This window comes from Triturus cristatus, chromosome 6 (genome assembly GCF_964204655.1).
Source record: "Triturus cristatus chromosome 6, aTriCri1.1, whole genome shotgun sequence".
Classification (NCBI taxonomy): Eukaryota; Metazoa; Chordata; class Amphibia; order Caudata; family Salamandridae; genus Triturus; species Triturus cristatus.
The window spans coordinates 517,075,535-517,096,632 of NC_140589.1; the positions used below are offsets into that span (position 1 = coordinate 517,075,535).

A 21,098-nucleotide genomic window follows, 5' to 3' on the forward strand; every position below is an offset into this window, starting at 1 on the left:
TACAATCACAACCAGTAAAGAAAACGCGCAATTTCATTTAATTATGTAAACGATACTATTTATACTCCATCTTACAAATAACGGGCATTTTAAACAGTAATGTTTTCTTCAATTTGCAGCACAACCAATGTACGCTAGGTTATAGCAACTAGCCCTCCGTTTATGTACATAACAACCGTGCCCTCGGTCAGGAAATCCGATCCTCCTCTACAACCCCAGTCTCTACCACCCCACATACATCCATTATCCTGAGGTATACCCTCTCAACTTCTCGTTCCATGATTTAAATCCATTTACCACCCCTGGTATAACAACCCTCATTCTTATCGTTTCGTTACCTTCCTTTCATGTAATTACACCCCACCGGCGCATTACGAGAAGTTGAGAGGGTATACCTCAGGATAATGGATGTATGTGGGGAGGTAGAGACTGCAACCCATTCTCTAACCAGGTTCTGAGGTGACAGTTTAGGCCACCATTTTGTGGAGGAGCTTTCTCCCTCCCTCCATTTTAGGGAAGCACCTTGCGCCACACCATCAATTAGTGATAATGGGGCACCCAGAGCCTCTAAATCAACACCAAAAAAACTAGTGGACAGAAAAATTAGAGGGTAAAGGAAGAAAAAAAATAAGGAGGGAACAGCCAATGGGCTGGCAGGTCTACGAGACACTATTTGTGTTCTATCAGTTAGAAAGGATTTTAATAACTTCCATGCCTTGCCCTGGACCCCACTCTCCGACAAACGATCCATCGACCGTGTCAAAAGCTGCGGAGAGATCCAACATGATTAGTGCAGCCTCACCTCCCCTGATCCAGGGCTGCCGTAATTTCTTCAGTTGATTTTATGAGGGCTGATTCCGTACTATGCCCTTCTCTAAACCCATATTGAGTGGAATCCAACACCGGATTCTCATGAAGAAAGGCACTCAGCTGGGAGTTCATTGCTTTTTATAGCAACTTTGCCGGCAGCGTAAGGCAAGAAATTGGCCGAAAATTATTTGGGTCCCTAGGATCAGGGTTATGTTTTTTTCAATAGTGGAAGTATTGAGGGCATCTTCCAAGTTTTGGGGAAGTCTCCTGATTCAAACATGACATTAAACAAGGAGGTGAGTGAAATGGCGATGGGTCCCGGAGCTGATTTAACCACTGATATTGGGCAGGGATCGTAGGGAGAGCCCGATATGGTTAAGGCAAGAAACATTTTTGTTTCCTTTGTTGAAAGTGGGACAAATTTATGGATGGCTAGGAGGGACGCCAGTTGCTTGCTTTGCTCCCACCATAGGGGTTTCTGTCCCTCCCCGCAGGGATTGGTTATAGGCTGAGAAAATAGCTTCCACCTTATATAGAAAAAACGTGGCAACTTTGTTGCTTAATTCTTGGTTTTACTCTTTTAAAACGTTCTTTATAGGACATTTTGGCTAAGTTGCATCAGTGTATAAAGATAATTTTTTTTCATTAAATACTGATTGTTTGTAGACCGTAAGGCTTTGTTTATAAATTTCTTTCTTTCCTTCGATGTATTTTTTGCCCAAGTTCCGGTCTAGCCGTTTGCAAATACCTTTTTGTCTGCTAAGTTCCTCTGTGTACCAAGGTGCAGTTGGTGCGGATCGTTTGGGGTTCAGGAGTTTTACCGGGGCTAGCTTTTTGCAGGCTGTCTCTACCCAGTGATTGTACCATCTAGTGGCATCTCCCACTTCTGCAGGCAGCAGACATATGGTGGAATTAAGCAAATCTTTTAGTTTGGTCTCGTTCTATTCTAGGCCCTCATCTCTATCTGATTTTTGGGGCCCCCTGGTTTGTGATGACAAGTAGGAATGGTCAATTCAGATTGAATTGCTGCATGGTTTGTCCAGATGAGAGGCATCATTCACTGTAGGTTAGTTGAGGATGATAGGAAAAAATCCCATCCAGGATGTGTCCTGCGGTGCGGGTGGGCTCTTTCACTTGTTGAGCAAGATCACCACTACCTATCACATCTAACAGGGTTCTAGTATCTGGCTCCATGAGGGCTTCCAGATGGAATTTAAAAGTCCCCCAGAATGGTAAATGAATCGGAACAGAGCCCTTCTAGCAGAATTCCGATCGAGGTTAGAAAATAATATCTGGACCCTGGTGGTCTATACAGTAGGAGGCCCTTAAATGCGTGATGGGGAGATAAGCCAACATTAAAAGAGAGCGCTTCGCAGGACACATTAACGGCTGTATGAAAAGCCATTTTAAGGCTATTGCGGTATATTACAGCTAACCCGCCCCCTCCCCCCCCCCCCCCCCCCCGGTTGGCCTGTTTAAAGTGTGACAGAGAGATTCAGGAGTTGTTGCATTAACTAAGTCAGGACCTGAGGCATCATCCGTCCATGCTTCTGTGATGAACGCTGGTTTTATGCCTTGTTCTACCAGGAGCCTGGCACACTCAAAACCGTTCTTTGCCAAGGTTCTGCAATTAACCAATAGACATTTTAACAAGTGTTCCTTGGGCTTCACGGGACCTGTCCCTTTAGATGACTTAGTGGGTCTAACTCCCCGGTATAAAACTAGGGCTAGGGGGCAATGGCAGTTGGGACAGGTATCTGGGAGGGTAGTAGATTAGTGTCGAATGTAAGGCCCTTACTTTTAATGCTTCTCTGTCAGGATTCAGGGCAAGTAAGTGGGCTCTGGTGTACCTTAAAAAAAGGGCCATCTTCTGACTTGCTACGGGCAGGGGGCCTGGCGCTGAGCGCGGACGGGCGCAGAAGGGCTTGCCTTAGGCGCATCTTTGGCGCGCCGGCGGCGCATCAGCTCGTTCATTTGTAGCGTGGCTGAAACAACTAGCCTACTAACCTCGCAATGGGGGTCCCGCTTTGACTAGCAGGAACCGCACGCCCATAGACTGTGTCCCGCCCTCCTGTAACATAGCAAGGGGCAGCAGGCTGTGGCTATGCGCGCGGCCCACAGATTCCACCCGTGCTGTCCTATAGTGCATCAAATTCAATACAATCAGTGCAATCAAGTTCCAGCGTTAAAAGGAGTTAAAAAGTTAAGAAGATATCCAGCACAATGCAAGTCTCCCGGCTCAAGCCTCTGGAGAGTATACTGGATCCTTGACCAGTTATTACTAAATAAGTGCAATCATCTTGCAAACTTATTCCAAAAAATCTATTGTTTTTGAGTTTATGACCAGCGTATGACAAACTGAATTTTCAGAGTTGCATCTTTATAGTAGGGGTGGGCGGAATTTGCGAAATTCACTTTCGCAAATTATCGCCAAAATGTTAAAAATCTCCGCAAACACGCGGAAATATTGCAATGATGCAGAAGTTTTTTTCCCGCCCGTTCGCGGTATTTTCTGCGTGGTCGCGGCTCGCCAACTTACCCATGCGGTTGCTCGCGGGCGCGGCCATCTTGTTTTCACTTGTCTCGCGGTGCATGATCGCGAGAAGAAAGACGTGATCGCGCGACGCATGACGTTACTGCGGGCGCGAACTGTCACGAGACAGCGCAAATGGCTACCAACAATCCAACATCTCGTGGAGAACGCGACCGGATCGGGAAAACTTGTCGGCGAACGCGGGGATTAAGATAAGGCGATCGCGCGCACGCGAGAATGTATTATTTTACTGCACGAGCAAGAAACAAATTATCGCTAAGCTGCGGAATGCGGAAATTTTGACATTTTCGCACTTTCCGCGGAACGCGAAAATGCCAAATTATCACAATTTCCGCGAACAGAACGGAATTTTCGCCCAGGCCTACTTTATAGCGGACTGAACTGTTTGCGTGATTCTTCTCAGACATTTTCAAAGGAGACCAATACAAAGCCTAATAGTTGGGGCACTTGGGTCTCTGCGTGCTTAGCCTTCTAAAACCTGCTACCGTTGGCCATATCTCCGGGAAAATCTGTCATTCAGGACAGCACAGTAGCGAACTCAGCCGCCAACCAGCCAGTCATCTATAAGTAATTGGGAACGCCGAAAATGCTACAAGCTGTATTGAGTCGCACCTGACAGCCATGAAATACAAATGCTTGTGAGAAGCTGCATCCCCACCGTGTGAAATATATAGCAGTGAAATATAGAACAAAATGTATTGTAAAGCATCCATAATAAATGTTACTAACTATATTAAAGAACAGTAATCTCCTTCACTTGTATTAGTGTTTATTTTTGGGATACGAACATGACCTTCAAAGGTTAATGCCATACTGGTCATACTCTTATTGCAATTTATTACGATCCATACTGTATTATAAAAAAAAGATTAACCTATTCCGGTTTTCAGTTATTATGTAGCCACCTCAAACAGAATACAATTAAATTCTTTTCGGAAGGTAATTTTTTTTTCTTCGTTTAACGATAGTGCTACTTGGCCAGACGGTGTTCGGCGACTTGCAAAATCTTATTTGAAAAATCCAATGATGGTCTATGTTGGAACTCTGGATTTAGCGGTACGTTTAAAATTATGTAAATATTTTATTGACTTTAAGCACCAATGTTTCTGGTAGGATTGTAAAATAATTCTGTGTAGACTTACCTAACAAACCTAATCAGTGTATTTTTTTTGGGGTAGTTAGTTTACAGAAATGTACTGACATTCTCTGGCTGCAGATTAACACGTCACCTTCAATTATTAGCTTATTTTCAACAAATACAAACCTATTTAAGTCTTTGTCTTTGGTTCCCTTACGCGAAAAGAATTATTAAATATATTTCAGTTGGCTGACATGCAGCGTACATACCCACTTGGAATTAATTTCTAATATACAGGATTGAAGCTTGGCAACTCACTGAAGTAATTAAGCAGCACTACACCTACCATCAGGCCACATGGGTGGCCACGCCCAATTGGGCGGGGTAATTATGATAGAAAGGTTGAGCTGGGAAACTGCCTTGTTCATTCACTGCAACACCAGAACCCCATGAAGAAGTGCTTGTAAGCACGAAACACGTCGGGATGGACGATTGTAGTGCAACAATGTCCGCTGCTGTATCTGTCTTCGTTCAATAAATGGTGGCAAGAAAGAAACTTACCTGAGTGTGGTCATCTCATCACAGGCAACTTTATGTTTGGATATATATATATATATATATATATATATTATCGCTCGTGTTGACCCAACAAGTTTGAGTTGCACTCTAGGACCCGCAATGCCTCGTAGTCTCCGCGGCACACAGTAGGCGACCTGACGCGTTTCGCTTAATTGCTTTTTCAAAGGCCGTTTCCCTTCGTCACTCAGCAGGATGCATTCCCTCTTTTATTTCAATGCTGCCACCTCCTGATAGGTCTGCAGGCTCGCACTGAATCGTGGAACTTGTAGTGATGCATCAATGTTCCCTGTATGGGTGCCGGGTCCCGAGGGTCACTAATGCTTGCCCTGGATGGGCCCCATGCGCTGAGGAGTCATCATTCCGGCGCCGGTCCTCCCGATATCAGCTGGGCAGATTCCCAACATATCAGCCCGCTTTCTTCTCGCGGTGGTGAAACTCCCTACGGCTGGCCTGCCGCGTATAGATTACGCGGCAGCATTAGTGACCCTCGGGACCCGGCACCCATACAGGGAACATTGATGCATCACTACAAGTTCCACGATTCAGTGCGAGACTGCAGACCTATCAGGAGGTGGCAGCATTGAAATAAAAGAGGGAATGCATCCTGCTGAGTGACGAAGGGAAACGGCCTTTGAAAAAGCAATTAAGCGAAACGCGTCAGGTCGCCTACTGTGTGCCGCGGAGACTACGAGGCATTGCGGGTCCTAGAGTGCAACTCAAACTTGTTGGGTCAACACGAGCGATAATCTATACGCGGCAGGCCAGCCGTAGGGAGTTGCACCACCGCGAGAAGAAAGCGGGCTGATATGTTGGGAATCTGCCCAGCTGATATCGGGAGGACCGGCGCCGGAATGATGACTCCTCAGCGCATGGGGCCCATCCAGGGCAAGCATTAGTGACCCTCGGAACCCGGCACCCATACAGGGAACATTGATGCATCACTACAAGTTCCACGATTCAGTGCGAGACTGCAGAGCTATCAGGAGGTGGCAGCATTGAAATAAAAGAGGGAATGCATCCTGCTGAGTGACGAAGGGAAACGGCCTTTGAAAAACCAATTAAGCGAAACGCGTCAGGTCGCCTACTGTGTGCCGCGGAGACTACGAGGCATTGCGGGTCCTAGAGTGCAACTCAAACTTGTTGGGTCAACACGAGCGATAATATATATATATCTACTGGCGGTAGATAGTTATAGTTAGGACCGTGTTTCCATAGGAAATCCGCAACATTCTATTTGGAATAACTTTGGCGCCGGTTGACGAATCCTCGCAAAATTTTCAAAATAGGTGGGGCGCTACTACCCTGAAAGTCTCGGGGGGGATTCGTCAAGCGGGGGCTGAGAAAAAAGGGGGGTCCCAAAACTCATTTTTCCCATGCAATTTTCCATAGGGACCTTTAGTCCAAGGTACAGCCCGAACGGCTGAATAGAATTACTTGAAGTTTGGCAGAGAGGTTTTCCTCAGCTCAGGGATGTGCCTTTTGCATATATGGTGTCAATCTGTTCAGTAGTTCCTGAGAAAATCAAAAGTAAAATCATATATATATGTGGGCGGAGCCTAACGACACATCTCATCCTGAGATCTGATTGGCTGTCAGCACTTCATCCAAGAAGTGTTGGCAGCCATCTTGGGACCAATATACATGATAGCACCTCATTAAAAAGCATTGCAGTTAATAGAAGGTATTAAGACTTTAGTTACATTAGAAATCATTTGTTGATGGTACCATACTCATTTTAGGAATTGTGGTATGTTCTAAGGTGATTTCACCATGTGAAAAAGCCTTCTGCTGGGATATCATGATTGAGAGAAAAATATTTTCTCATGCTTTTCCCACAGAGGTTTGGAAGTTGATCTATAAGCTAAACTGAGAGCTTATTTTCTGTAAATTCACATTATCTTTCTCAGTCATGTGAGAATGAAGTCTGACATTCTCAGTAAAACATGTACATCCAACAAGGGCAGAGACTGTCAGTTGATTCCTTTTTGTTCTACTGCAGCTTCCCAGAGTGTTCCAATGAACAACTAGAGCGCTAACAGTCCTACTTATGATAAACGTATGGCACACCTGAAGCCATCTTGCTTGGATTAAAGTGGTAACTCTTAAAACATTTAATTTAAAAAGGAACAAAATGAGGGGGTTCATTTTTCCATAAAAAGTATGATTAGTGCTGCAGAAAGAAAAATAAGGGCACATTTTGAGTGACTTCTCAAATCCTCTTCTATTTAATTAAACAATTCTGACATGCAGACTGAAACATGCACTTTCAATACCAGCAGCAGTTTTCCCTGGTGAGCAGTAGCTTTACTACAGTGATCTAATGAGCAAAAAGAGTGCTAACATTCTGAATTTATGGTAAATGTGTGACACATCTGAATGCCTTCTTTTTTTCTTTTTTTTTTTTTTTTTTAAAAACCTTTATTGACATTTCAATCAATTACACATATGGGCCTACAACCCCCGGGGCCGGCCGCTAAACAATCAGAATAACAGAAAGCAGGTCTATCACAGTCAGTACCTCGGGGAGCAGAATCTCGACGCTAGCATTCTCTCAGTCTCTGAACAGCCCAAGTAGGAGACCAGGATAATAAAGGTTTACATTTTATAATAGAAAAGGATGGAAGGATCAGGTGCCAAACAGTTTCCCAGCAGCGAAAAATGGCAGGCAGAACGATGAACGTAAACAATACACAGCAGTCTATCTAAGCAATGGCGCTGAAACAGGAAGTTCAGGATGTAGAGGAATGACACGGCCATTTGCGCCTGCAACCCCCTGCCCCAAGACCCAGGAAACTCCACGGAAATTATGGCACTCCGGAAACAGCAGTGATTAACAACAAAGGAGTACTACCATGCTGATCCCAGAAAAAGACAAAGAAGAATAAGAGAAGAAAAGGAGGCCATAGAAAAAAGAGATGAAAGACTAGAGGATCCCCCCCCAACCCCCCACCCTGCACCTCTGCAGATGAGTACGGCCCCTCCCTCAGCAGTGTGCCTGTCGCCCCGGAACCAGACCCGAAATATAGAAGAAACAGAGAAAAGAAGTGGGAAAAGAGCCCCCACCAGACGGGGGGGTAGAGAGAGTATTAATAAACTGGAGGAGGGCCTGCAAAACACGCCCCCGGCTTCTCCCTCACCACACGGTTTCCCATAAAGCACACAATAAAGAACACAAAATCGACCCTGTCAAAGAGGAGTAAGGAGCATTACGCACTTGGTACACTAACAGTTATGCCGTGAGAGCACACAACTCCCGAGCCCGCCCGCCTAGTAGGTGACCACCTCGGAAGGGTCAGCATCATCCTTGGCCACTCTTTGCAAACCCACCCATGCATACCCCTCGTCCCAGTGCCATGTCCAATGTTACCAGGAAGAGAAGTGTCCAATAAAACTCAGGAAGCGACACACACAGGTAGGGTAGAGGGCTCTGAAGATCGACACAGTCAGCTCTAGGGAGGATCGTCTTTCCCGAAGCCGAGCCAGGATTTACACTGCACACCAGGCCCAGGAAGGCGGAATCAGCCAGGGCGGGCGACCGTTGCTTGGACGTTGCCTGGGTCGTCGGAGACCGCGCACGGGACAAGGCCACCACCCCCCACTCGGGTCCGAAACCTCCGGGACAGACCAAATCCACAGCCAGCTGATCGCACGTTAATATACTGTCCGGAGAGTCCAGGCGTGCACTATTCACAGGGGCGGCCACGACACTGTCCCCCCGTGCGCGGCGTGAGAAGTCCCAGTGTACCTGGGGATAGGCAGGCGGCAACTGTTCTGACGCTGATGTCACTCCATCGAGCTTGCTCCCCAACACCCAGGCTCCGTGAATCAGGGTGGAGTGAAGGGCACCGAGAGCCTCGAGAAGGTCACCGTACCCCAGTACAGCTCCCGGCGCTCGCTCCGCTACGCTCCTCAGAGTCGCACCCTCCCAATCCTGCTGCAACCCGGTGTACAGGATGGTGGACTCGGGCATACCAAAATGGCCGCTGGGTAGGTCCATCCCAGATCGGGGCCGGGGCTCAGACACAAGCGCCTCGGGTTCCATGGCACTGGTAACTGGGTTCCGAGGGCAGGCAAACAATGTGTCCGGTGTGTGGTCACGGGCCACGGTCGTCCCCACCACGGACCAGCGCCCGCGAAAATCCGGGAGCAGCCCGCAAGAATCGGGACAAGTTACGGGCGGCGTCCGGGCAGCTCACCGGCGAAGGCTGAAGCAATCACCGGAGAGTCTTGGAGTTGCCACCACGGGCACGCACTCGTTCAGCTACGCTTAGTGGTAGGAGCGACCACGGCGAAGCGCAGTCCGACATTCGCACCACTCCGGCAGTCCGACCACACCCAGTCACCAAAGGTCGTTGTTGTTGCACTGCCGCCCGGCCACGGCGTTCACTCGAGGTCCCGGCTCCGGGGCTGCACAGGCCGCAAACTTCAGACGGACATTTCTCCGGCGGTACCGCTGCCAGAAACTTCGGGGTCACACGGCCGGTTGCCGCTCGCGTTCACCAACCCGGGTAGATGGCGCAGGCTAAGGATCTCGTGCAGGATATCTGTGCGGGGTGCGGAGGTTCACGGAGCCGGGAGCCTACGCTGCCGTCCCGGTCGCCATCTTGGCTCCTCCCCCCTGAATGCCTTCTTGATGGAATCAAAGTAAAAAACTGAAAGTATTTCCTACTGAGGAGACTGCAGTAAATGAGGAAATTAGGAAACTTCATAACAAATAAGTCTCCCAAGATGGCCACCAGAGACAAAAGAGCCCAAATGTAGCCCAAATATCACCAAGATGTAGCCCAAGTATAGCCCAATGACAGAATGTCCCAGAGTGTTCTTAAAAACAACTAGAGCGCTTACTGTCTTCATTATGACAAAAGTATGGCACACCTGAAGCCATCTTGATTGGAATAAACTGGTAACACGTAAAACATTTAATTTAAAAAGGAACACAATGAGGGGGTTCATTTTGCCATAGAAATTATGATTAATGCTGAAGAAAGAAAATGAGGGCACATTTTGAGTGACTTCTCAAATCCTCTTCTATTTCATTAAAAAATTCTGACATGCAGACTGAAACATGCACTTTTAATACCAGGAGCAGACTTCCATGGTGAACAGTAGTTTTACTACAGTGATCTAATGAGCAACTAGAGTGCTAACATTCAGAATTTATGGCAAATGTGTGACATATCTAAATACCTTCATGATGGACTCAAAGTAAAAAAACTGAAAGCATTTCCTACTGAGGAGACTGCAGTACATGAGGAAATTAGGAAACTTCATAACAAATAAATCTCCCAAGATGGCCACCGGAGACAAAAGAGCCCAAATGTAGCCCAAAATCACCCAGATGTAGCCCAAATATAGCCCAATGACAGAAGTGTGCAAAACACTTATTATTTTGTGTTTTTGCAGTGTTATATAGTGCAGACTTGTCAGGTATTGGAGTGCTTTACATGAGCATTGGTTACATCACACAAGAACAAATTCATTTTGGTTGCAGACATGGGGAGACTAAGTGATTTGACTAGAATCACAGAATGTCGAGCTGAAGCAGAAACTCCAACCTGGTTCCCCAGTTGCAAAGTCTGCAGTTCTGGAAGTAACACCACATCCTCTCCCCTAAGTGCAACATTTAATCAAGTGGTCAACTGGATAAGAAAACATAAAGATAACAAATAATTTAAAAGTGCTTTGTCGCTATTTAAAAACTCAGAAAATATGTCCTTATTTTAGTCTTTTAGAGCACTAACCATAATTTTGATGCCAATAAGACACTCTCATATATGTAATTTCTAAAGGAAATGCTCTAGGTATTACAGTTTTGATTACATCAAGATGACGTCGGGCGTTCCACACTTTTGTAATAAATATAGAATGTTAGCAATCTAGTTGTTCATTAGGATACTGTTGAGAGGCAGAGGCCAGGGGCACGGACTTTGAAAATTGAAGGCAGGTAGGAGGGTGCAAAGGCAACAATTTAACCACACTGAGCAGGCAGGAAGGGCCGTGGCAGCACAACAGGCTATGGAGGGAAGTGGAAAGGGGGGCAGGGGCAACAAACTAACAATACAGGACTTGCAAGAGAGGCTGTGGCAATGTAATAGATCATTGTGGGCAGAAGGAAGAGGCAATGGTAGTACAACCATATATGCCAACAGTCCCGATTCAGCCAGGAAACGTCCAATGTTTTTAAGCTCAAATGGGCTTTATTTGATCTGTCTCCTGTTTACAATCTCCTCTTTTCAATGTAACTCAAAGGGGAAAATCAATACCCCAGTTTGTTTTCAAAATCTCCCTCTTGCCAAGTTCAAAATGTTTGCAAGTATGGTACATTGGATCATGGAAGGAAATGGGGTAGGGACATGGACTTGGATAACAGAGGACAGGAGGGACATGGAGAGATGCACCAAACTGACCCTGCAGGGCAGGCATCAGGGTTTGCAGCAGCACAATACACCACACAGGGCATGCGGGGCGGGAGTGCAGCACAGCAATCCATAGAAAGCAAGAGGGAGGGGACAGGACCATGCACATGGACAACAGAAAACAGAGGGGCAAGAGGCAATGGTAGCTAGCTGACCATAATGGACAGACAGGAGAGAAAGCTGCAGCATAACAGACCATAAAGGGCAGGAGGGACGGATCAGGGGCATTACAATGGAACAGACAAGCCAGGAGGGAGGGAGTAGGGGTCTGCACATGTAAACAGAGGGCTGGGGGCAAGGGGGCAGGGCAGGAGCAGCAAGATTGCCATGGATGTCAGGCAGGATGGGCACTAGAAGCAAGACACACCATGAAGAGCAACAGTGAGACTGTGATGGAATACACACAGACCATGGAGGGAAGGTGGGAGGGGTTCAGGGGCAGCTAACTGACCACACAGGGAAGGTGGGAGGGGCAATGGCAGCACAGGAGACCATGCATGGCAAGTGGGAGGGTTAGTGGCAGCACAATGGCTATGATGGGCAAGAAGGAGGGTGCAGGGGCATGCACAAAGGACGATGGAGGATAGAAGGGGGGGTCAGGACCTGTGCACAGACAAAGTTCAGGGGAAGGGGCCTCACAACAGACCGCACGGGGCAGGCAGGAGGAGCAGTTGCAGCACAACAGACCAGGGAGGGCAGAAGGGTGTGGCAGTACAATGGACCATGTAGGACAGGAGGAAGAGGATAGGGGCGCGGCATGTGGACAGGCAGGGTGGAGGTGGCAGGGACAAGTTACAGTCATCTGACAATGCTAGGCAGGTGGGAGGGGAGTGGCAGCTCAACAGAACACTCAGAGTAGATAGGAGTGGCAGTTCCATGGAACATGGTGGGCAAAAAGGATGGAGCAGGGGCATGCACAAAGACATCGGAGGGCAGGGGGAAGGAGAATAGGGGCAGCAAGCTAAGCACAGAGTTTAAGCAGGAGGTCAATGATGGTGCATAGAATTGGGCAATGGAGGGCAGGAGGAGTGGACTGGTACATCATACTAAATTGAGGGCAGTGGCAGCACATCAGACCATGCATGGCAGGAGGGAGGAGGCTAGTCCATGGATTCACACAACAGAGGATAGGGAGGAGGGGGATGGGGCAGCAAGCTAACTGTTCAGAGAAGGCGGGTATTAGGAACTTTATTGTTTTTAAAACGTGTGTCTGTGCGAACTACTTAAAATATGAACAAGTATGCAGCATAATCTCACTTTTATTCAGGAAGAAGAGGACGTTTGTGACTGTGACTCCGAGCTCACTTGGCAGAAACACCCCCTGACCCTCGACCCCCTATCGCAAAATCTAATGCCCGTGAAAAGGGTAGGTGAACACAGTGTTATATAGAACATAGTCCTGAGAGCACGATTGAAAATGAAAACTAGATATAGTGTATGGTATAAACTATGCACCAAAAAGTGTGATATAAGATGATCCGGGCGTGAAATATAATATGCAATACATTGTGCGCAATGACAGATTCATTGGAGAGCGCGAGATAGCACAGGCACTAGCGCGTGCTATGCGATATGCGCCTTGGAGTGTAATATGCACAGGGCAGTGTTGTGTAACCTAACTAGTCTCTGAGGTTGTAATATAAAATATGTGCTGGGGAGTGTAACGTTGCATATGCACTGTGACAAAGATATGGATCCCAGATTGTAATATGTATGGCATAGCACTGTGTGTTATAACATAGGCATCGAGGAAGGCACGTTAGATGGGGCAATATAACCCGTGCGAAGACAAGTGTGGCATGACATATTCACGGGGTGGTGTTACAGTGCACATGGGCTAGAGAGTGTCATAGCATATGCACTAGCTAGTGGAATACAACACAGAGGTGTGTGGCACTCAGCAGGCAATGGTGGGTGTAACACAGCATTGGGCTCTGCCAGGAGCGCGCTGTGACTCTCAAGTGATGTTCGTCCCCTTTCCAGAGAGTAAAATAAAAAGTATTACACATCCGGCAGTGGATGCGTGTTTTATTAACCGTGAGGGGGGTTTCTTGCATAGTTTTGGTCAAATATTTGTCGAATCTCCTTTGAATGGCTTGGTGTGCATGTGTATTAAATGTGCCCGTCAATAGCTACCCATGTTTGTATAAATAAACGACAAGGGTGTCTACCGGGATTAGGCACGGTAGGGCATCAGACATGTCAGAGCTTCACTAGTGGTGTAAATACATTCCACGTGGATTCATTGTATGCATAGTCGCCTTTTAATGAATATCACGCAAATCGTCATGGTGATAGGTACGTACGGTTTGTCAAGCATGTCCTAGGTGTGTCTATAAATATATATTTTTTAAAAATAATAAAAAACAGTGGCCGGCCCTGGGGATTGGGGTCAAAAAAATATAATTAGGAGACAGGCCCTGGGGGATGGGGTCATCAGGGCCAATACATTAGAATAAGAAGGGGAACCGCACAGACCCCCTCCTTGCAGCACTCTGCAAACGCGCCCCATGGTGAGTTGTAAGTTGGGGAATTAATTCCTCTTCAATACTGAGGGTGGGGGGTATTACGTAGTGCATAGGTGCATGAATGAGTGACTCACTGTTTGTATGTGTTGAAGACAGCATGTGTGCAGGACTGTATATGTGGATGAGTGTGTGCATGGGTGTGTTAGTGAATGAATGACTGTCTAAATAGTGTCTTTTTGAGTAACTACATATGTTTTAAACTAGTTTATGTGGCTATTGGTGTGTATATGTGAGAGTGAGAGATTGAAAGAGTTCCTGTATGAATAAGTATGTGTTTCTATAAGTGATTGTGTAAAAGACTAAGCATGTGTAAGTTTCTGTAGAAGTAAGTGTGGTGGTGTGTGTATAACTGTATATGCAAGTGAATGGATGTTTGATTCTTTATTCGCATGAGTGACTATGTGTGTGAGTAACTATGGATGAGTGGCATTTTGTAACAGGATGTATAGGTTTATGAGTACATATGATGAGTGAGTACATGTATGAGTGACTGTATAGGACTGTTGGTGAATGAGTGGATGTATATGTGGATTGTAGAATTACTGAATAGGTTGTTGTAACTGATATTGGTATGTCCATTGTTTTGAAAATTTTAGTTTCTATTTTTGAATGTGTGTATCAAAGGTTATATTAGGGGGAGAGGAGGTCTGCCACTCTATCACAAGGATGATGTCATCAGTGATGTCATTTGAGATGTCATCAGTGATGTCATGAGTGATGTCACTGACCATGTCATGAGTGATGTAATATGTGACGTCATCAGCAGTGCATTGCGGGCGCGCGAGTTATAGTTAGCTAAACTAACTATAATGGGGGAATTTCAATGGTTTTGTACGAGTGAAAGGTCCAGCTAACTATAACACCCCTGAAACCTATGGGTTTTTCAGTGAATTTCTAAGGTTTTTTAAATGCTAATTCCTAACTATAACGTGCCTGAAACCTATGGTTTTTTCAGTGAATATATATATATATATATATATATTACCTACTGGCGGTCGCCAGTAGGTAGTTATAGTTAGGACCCCTTTTCCATAGGAATACCTCAACATTCTATTTTGAATAACTTTGGCGCCGGTCGATGAATCCTCGCGAATTTCTCAAAATAGGTGGGGCGCTACGCTCCGCTCCTACCCTGAAAGTCTCGGGGGGGATTCGTCAAGCGGGGGCTGAGATAAAAGGGGGGTCCCAAAACGCGTTTTTCCCATGCATTTTTCCATAGGACCTTTAGAACGAGCTACAGCCCGAACAGCTGAACAGAATTACTAGAAATTTGGCAGAGAGGTAGTCCCTAGGTCAAGGAAGTGCCTTTTGTAGGTTTGGTGTAAATCTGTTCAGTAGATTCTGAGAAAATAGCCTTTAAATCAATATATATATCTGATCCCGCTTACGGTACGCTTACCGTACGCTTACCGTAAGCGTACGGTGGCGTGCGCGAGCGCGATTCTGATTGGCTCTTAGATCTTAGTAAACATTCGAATCGGCCGAAACCAGGAAGCGGCGGCCGCCATTTTGTCTCTCGCACTGAGTGTTGTTTATCAAACAAGATGGCCAAAAACATGTTACGGGGCTGTTTTGACAACTCCCTCCCACATAATCATGTTGAGGGAGTCCCCAAACATCCCCCAAGAGCAAAAACAGTTTTATATTTTTTTCGGCAATTTCGCCGAGTACGCTTACCGTACGCTTACCGTAAGCGTACGGTAAAAAAAAAAAAAACACTATCCACACTTACCCCACCCCCTGTGCTTTTGGTGGCCGTAGGCCACCAAATGTACAGGGCTTATTAATAGGTAAAAAAAACTAAATTTTGGCAACATGAAATTATAAAATCGAAATAAAAAAAACACTATCCACATTGACCCCACCCCCTGTGCTTTTGGTGGCCGAAGGCCACCAAATGTACAGGGCTTATTAAAGTTGATAAAAACCGTGCACGGAACGAACTGCGTTAAGTGGGCGCGCACGCCTCGAATGGCGTAAAGTAACTTAGCATTTAAAAAACCGTACAAATTCACTGAAAAAACCATAGGTTTCACACACGTTATAGTTAGGAATTAGCATTTAAAAAACCTTGCAAATTCACTGAAAAAACCATAGGTTTCACACATGTTATAGTTAGCGGAAATTTTACTGATAAAAAACCAGTGAAATTGCCCCGTTATAGTTAGTGCTGGCAACTATAACTCACGCGACCGCAATCTTCTGCTGATGACATATGTGTCTTTATGAAAAAAAAATATTTGTAATATATGTATAGCTAAAAATGTATGGAAGAAGACATGGGCAAATAAGTGTCTAAATACAGTATTAGCATCAGCAGAGGATTGCGGTCGCGTGAGTTATAGTTGCCAGCACTAACTATAACGGGGCAATTTCACTGGTTTTTTATCAGTAAAATTTCCGCTAACTATAACATGTGTGAAACCTATGGTTTTTTCAGTGAATATATATATATATATATATATATATATATATATATATATTCTATCCTACTGGTGGTCGCCTGTAGATGTTATAGTTAGGACCTATTATCCATAGGAAATCCGCAATATTCTATTTGGAATAACTTTGGCGCCGGTTGACATATCTTCGCAAAATTTTCATAACTCGTGGCCCGGTCCGCTCCTATCCTGAAAGTCTCGGGGTGATTCGTCAAGCAGGGGCCGAGAAAAAAGGGCTTCCCAAAACATGTTTTCCCCATGCAATTTTCCATAGGGACCGTTAGTCGCAGCTACAGCCCGAACTGCTGAACGGAATTACACCAAATTTGGCAGCAAGGTAGACCTAGGTTCAGAGTCCTGCCTTTTGCTTAAATGGTGTAAATCGGTTCAGTAGTTCCTGAGAAAATAAAAATAATAATCACATATATATCTATGGCCGTGCTGGATCCGCGCATCAGGAAGTGTTGGCAGCCATCTTGTGCCTCGGTCGAACCGAGGCACAAGAAACCTAATATAAAAACAAACAAAACGCGAAAAGGGGGCAGGGTAGAAACACCCTGACCCCCTAGGCCTGCTCAGGGGGTCCCACAAGGACCCCCAAGACCCCCCAATAATAATTTTTTTTTTTAAACAAATCGTCAAAATCCGCACTGGGTGTGCGGATTCTGCCGATTAAAAAAAATAAACGAAGCGCTTCAATGCTAATTAGGGGGGCCAAATCCCGGGGGCATGATAAAAATAAAGTGTGGGTGGGTCCAATCCCCCCACCACACTGCCCCAGGGACCGCCACCCCCCGGGCAAAGTATGAATAATTGCGAGGGAGGCACACGGCCCCCCTGCAGCCCCGGGGACCGCCACCCGGTGTTTGGGCGAGCATCATGATTCTACGGTCTGCGACGCTTGTCAGCATCTTAAGCCGAAGTCCCGGCGGGAGCACCGGATGAAATTGCTTTCGGCCCGCTTGTCCAGATCGGTCTCGTCCCAGCGTCCGTCTCCTACCTCGGATGGGTCCTGGAGCCGCCGATTCCGGCTAAGACATCACGTCGCTCGCCTGCCGGTAAGTCCTGCGGCTTGCCATTAGGGCCCTGTCCTCGTTCGGCGGAGGGCGCAGGTTCCTCTTGGGACGGTGCCTTTATGGCGCCGTTCATTGGCCGCTTCGGCTGCGACCCCGCCCCTTTCTCCTGTGAGGCATGTGGTGGTGGAAGTCGACTCAGCGCCCCTGGTGAACACTTCGGCGCCGGTCGAGGACGCACCGGCACCTATGGCGGACTCCACGACGCCGTCCCGATGTTGGGTCGTCGAATCTTCTCCAGAGGCCCCTTCCTCTCTGGAGTTTTGTCATCTCCTTGTCTCCTCTTCACTGGAGACTGGACGCCGCATAGTTGCTTTTTCCCCGGCGTCTTCAAAGGCGGGTTCTACGCTGTCTCCACGGCCAATGCCCCCGAACCCACTCTTCCGCACCTCGTGGTCGCTTGCCCCGCTTTTTCTCCACCTTCGCGGGAGACCCCTCAGGCCCCTAACTCGTCCATGGGCCTTCCATCCTACAGGGGCTGGCCTTTTCTTCCTCCAGCTGGGCTCAGGGACGGGTGGCTTAGTTTGCAGCCCTCGCCCATGGAAGAGTTGCTCTCTCCCCCACAACGCCCTACGGAGGCGAGTGTAGCCTTTGTCCGGCCCATTTCAAGGGCCGCTGGCGTTTTGCAAATGGGCAACCCGGTCACTCCAATCCCTACAGCCCATTTGTTGGAGGTTCTTCACCAGGGCTCTGGTGGAGGGGAGCTGCTTTTTCCATTTGAAGCTTCGCTCCACAACTCTCCTCTGGGGGCTTGGGGGCGTCCTGCTACGGGAAATCCGGTGCCTCAGCCGCTCCTCCACCGCCACCATCCTGCCCCGCTCAACCCAGTTTGCCTTTCTTCCCACCCATCTGCCCAGAGCCCTGTCCTGTGGTCTGCTTTTCTTGTCTTTGGTGTTGCTCCCTCTGTCACGGGAGGGCCGGTGGTTGGACTCCTGGGGACGTAACATTTTCGCTTCCACTAGTGCTGCTCTGCGTGCGCTCAACACACTTTGTGTATTGGCCAGGGCTACCTCCGCTCTCTGGGATTCCGCGGAATCCCTTCTGTCTCGTAACTCCCATGACGGTATCTGCGCTGATCTGCGACACCAGGTGCTGGACGGTCGAGAGTTAGCTGCATTTATTCTTCGTTCGGCCTTCGATGTTTCTGATTCTCCCGCCCACACTATGGCAAATTCTGTGGCCCTGCGCTGCCACGCTTGGTTGCGGGATAGCGTCTTTCCGGAGAATATTCGGAGCGTCTTGTTGACCTGCCTTTTGATAGGATTCTTTTATTTAACACCCACGCGGACTCTGCCATTCAATGTCTCCTTGCGGGGCTTCGTCCTCCTCCCCCTCCATAAGCTTCTGCTTGTCGGTCCCTGTGTGCCTTCAGGGAGGCGTTTCTACCACCTTTCTCTTTGGGCCTGGTGTTCGGTTGGCCTGTCTGTGTGCTGTGTATGGCTTGGAATGCCTTCAGGGTCCTTCATTTGGTCCCTCTGTACTGTTGGCTGCTGGTTCAGCCCTTCCGCTTGTGGTGTGTGTTTTTTGGCTGTTGAAGTGAAGCCGTTTTGGTCCTCAGTTTGGCACATCTGTGTATTTTTTGGCTGATTGATATGCCGCCTGTGATGATTCCCACGGGTCTTTTGTGTTCTTGTCCTCTGCTGCGGGTTTCCCTAAGAGGTGCTCCCCTGTTTTGTTTGGGGACGTGTCATACTCTAGGTGGGGTACTTGTTGGCTATTGTATAGCTCTGTCCTACGCTGGGCGGGTGTGGATCCCTTCTCGGGTTCCTCGCGTTTCCTGGCGTCACTGTATACTGCTTGGTGCGCTCTCTTTCTCTTCCGCCTTAGTGCAGCTGGCTCTGCTCTAGGTTCTGTTCTGCTCAGTGGCCGATGGTGTTTCTATCCTTCTTCTGAAGGGCTTGCTTGCCCTCTTCAGCCTCTGGATCGCCAGGCCGTCTTTTGTCTTGCCGGGTACGGCGTCGTGATGTGGTGTTTCCACCTTATTATCCGACGTTTTGGCCTGGTCCTGTGCCTTGTGTTCCAGGGGGGTAGGTTATTCCTGGTGTTCCCCTGTGTTCTGGTTGACGGGTTTAGGTCTGTACTACATATTTCTCTCTATCTTCTGGCCAGTCCCACTTCTCTTCGTGGGATAGGTTATGCCGCTAGGACAGTCTTTCTCTGGGGCTTGTTCTGGGGCTCCCTTGCCTCTGTCTTGGTCTTGCGCTCGGGTTGTTCTGGACACACCACTTCATAGTCTTTATCAGCTGCCTGCTGCGCACGCCTGGTCGTTATGGTCCAACTCCGTCTGCTTCGGCGTGTACCCATGTGTTCCTCTCCCTTGCTCTGTTGGAGTTTTGCGCGACTGTGTCTTCCTGCTCACGTATGCGCTTCTCGGCTGTGGGGCCGTTCCTGGCTTGTTCCCTGCTTCGGGGCTGATGCCGTCCAGCTGTCCCCTTCGCTGTGTGTGTTCTCCTGCGCGGGCTCTGCCTCCGTTTCCACCTCTTCTCCTTGGATTTTGCGGGTTGTTCTTTTCTTCTTTTGGTACTCTCTTGGTGCCGTCTGTCCCTCTGGGTTTTCTGGCGGGCGCCCTGTGCCCCTCGGGTAGGTTTCTGGTAGCCTGGCCTTCCCTTCTCCTTGTTTACTTTTGCTTGGCGGGGGCTGGGCTGTCCTTCCTGTCCCCCTGACACATCCCCTAATGGGGCCCTGTGTTCCTCCGAGCTGGTGAGGTTCTCTCGTGGACCCTCCTCCCCTCTGGGTATGGCTAGGGTATCTATTCTACGTTAAGGAATCTGCGGCTAGTAGTCTCTATCAGATGTAAAAGTTACTTACCTTCGGTAACGACGTATCTGGTAGAGACGATTCTATCCGCAGATTCCTTCACGGCCCGCCCGTCCTCCCCGTTCTGCGAGGACCTTCAAATCGGTCTTCTGCACTCGCCTCCCTCCGGGTGGCTTTGTCTTCTGCGAGTGCCCTCTTTCACTACCCCCCTGGCGAGATGTTTCTTTCTGTTTATTTGTTCCACTCCTTCCTTCCTTTCTGGTGATTGGACGGTAGGTTCATGTGTACGTCTGCATCCCACACCCTAGTTTTTCCAGTGTAGGACCTACTCATACTCTCCCCCCCCCTTTCATTGCTTGGGGTTTCTGACTCCTCTGCAGTCCTCTGGGTTGGGGTCTCTAGGCTGTGCCTCAGCCCTTAGCTCTTTACAGGGGGTACGACATTCCTTGATGGTGTTGTCTTGGGGTATTTTGTTGTTACTCCTCTGTTTTGGACTTGCTGCCCTTCACTGTTATGGATTGTGGTTGCAGACTTTGTCATCTGCCATGACTTTTTTCACATGTTTTTCTGTCTTCAGGGAGGATATCGCCTTTGCTTGCAGGGTTGCTTCTCAGAGCTCTGCTCTTCTCCTTCCATGCCTTCCAGTAACGCAGTGCCTGGCACTGTCCCTAATGGTGCTGTTCCTCACCATTCACTTTTTCCCTTTCTGTTTCACTGATTTTTTCACACACTGTTCCCATGCTCTCACAGTTTTGTTGGTGATGGCTCCACGTTGTGGCGCGGAAAAGTTCTCTGAAGAAAACCGACGTCAGCGCGCCGGGGAGGGACTTACCCGACATCGCTGACGTCACGTCCGCATACA

The 21,098-nt window shown here is 47.9% G+C and overlaps 1 protein-coding gene across 2 annotated transcripts in view; it reads left to right on the forward strand.

Annotated features, from left to right (window-relative positions):
* Nucleotides 1-21,098, forward strand: part of DDX43 (DEAD-box helicase 43) — a 1,041,849-nt gene that overhangs the window by 299,372 nt on the left and 721,379 nt on the right. For both annotated transcript variants that reach the window (XM_085610941.1, XM_085610942.1), the window contains exon 11: nt 4,333-4,420. In XM_085610941.1, the coding sequence (XP_085467067.1) occupies nt 4,333-4,420 (88 nt within the window). The remainder of the gene's footprint in view (nt 1-4,332; nt 4,421-21,098) is intronic.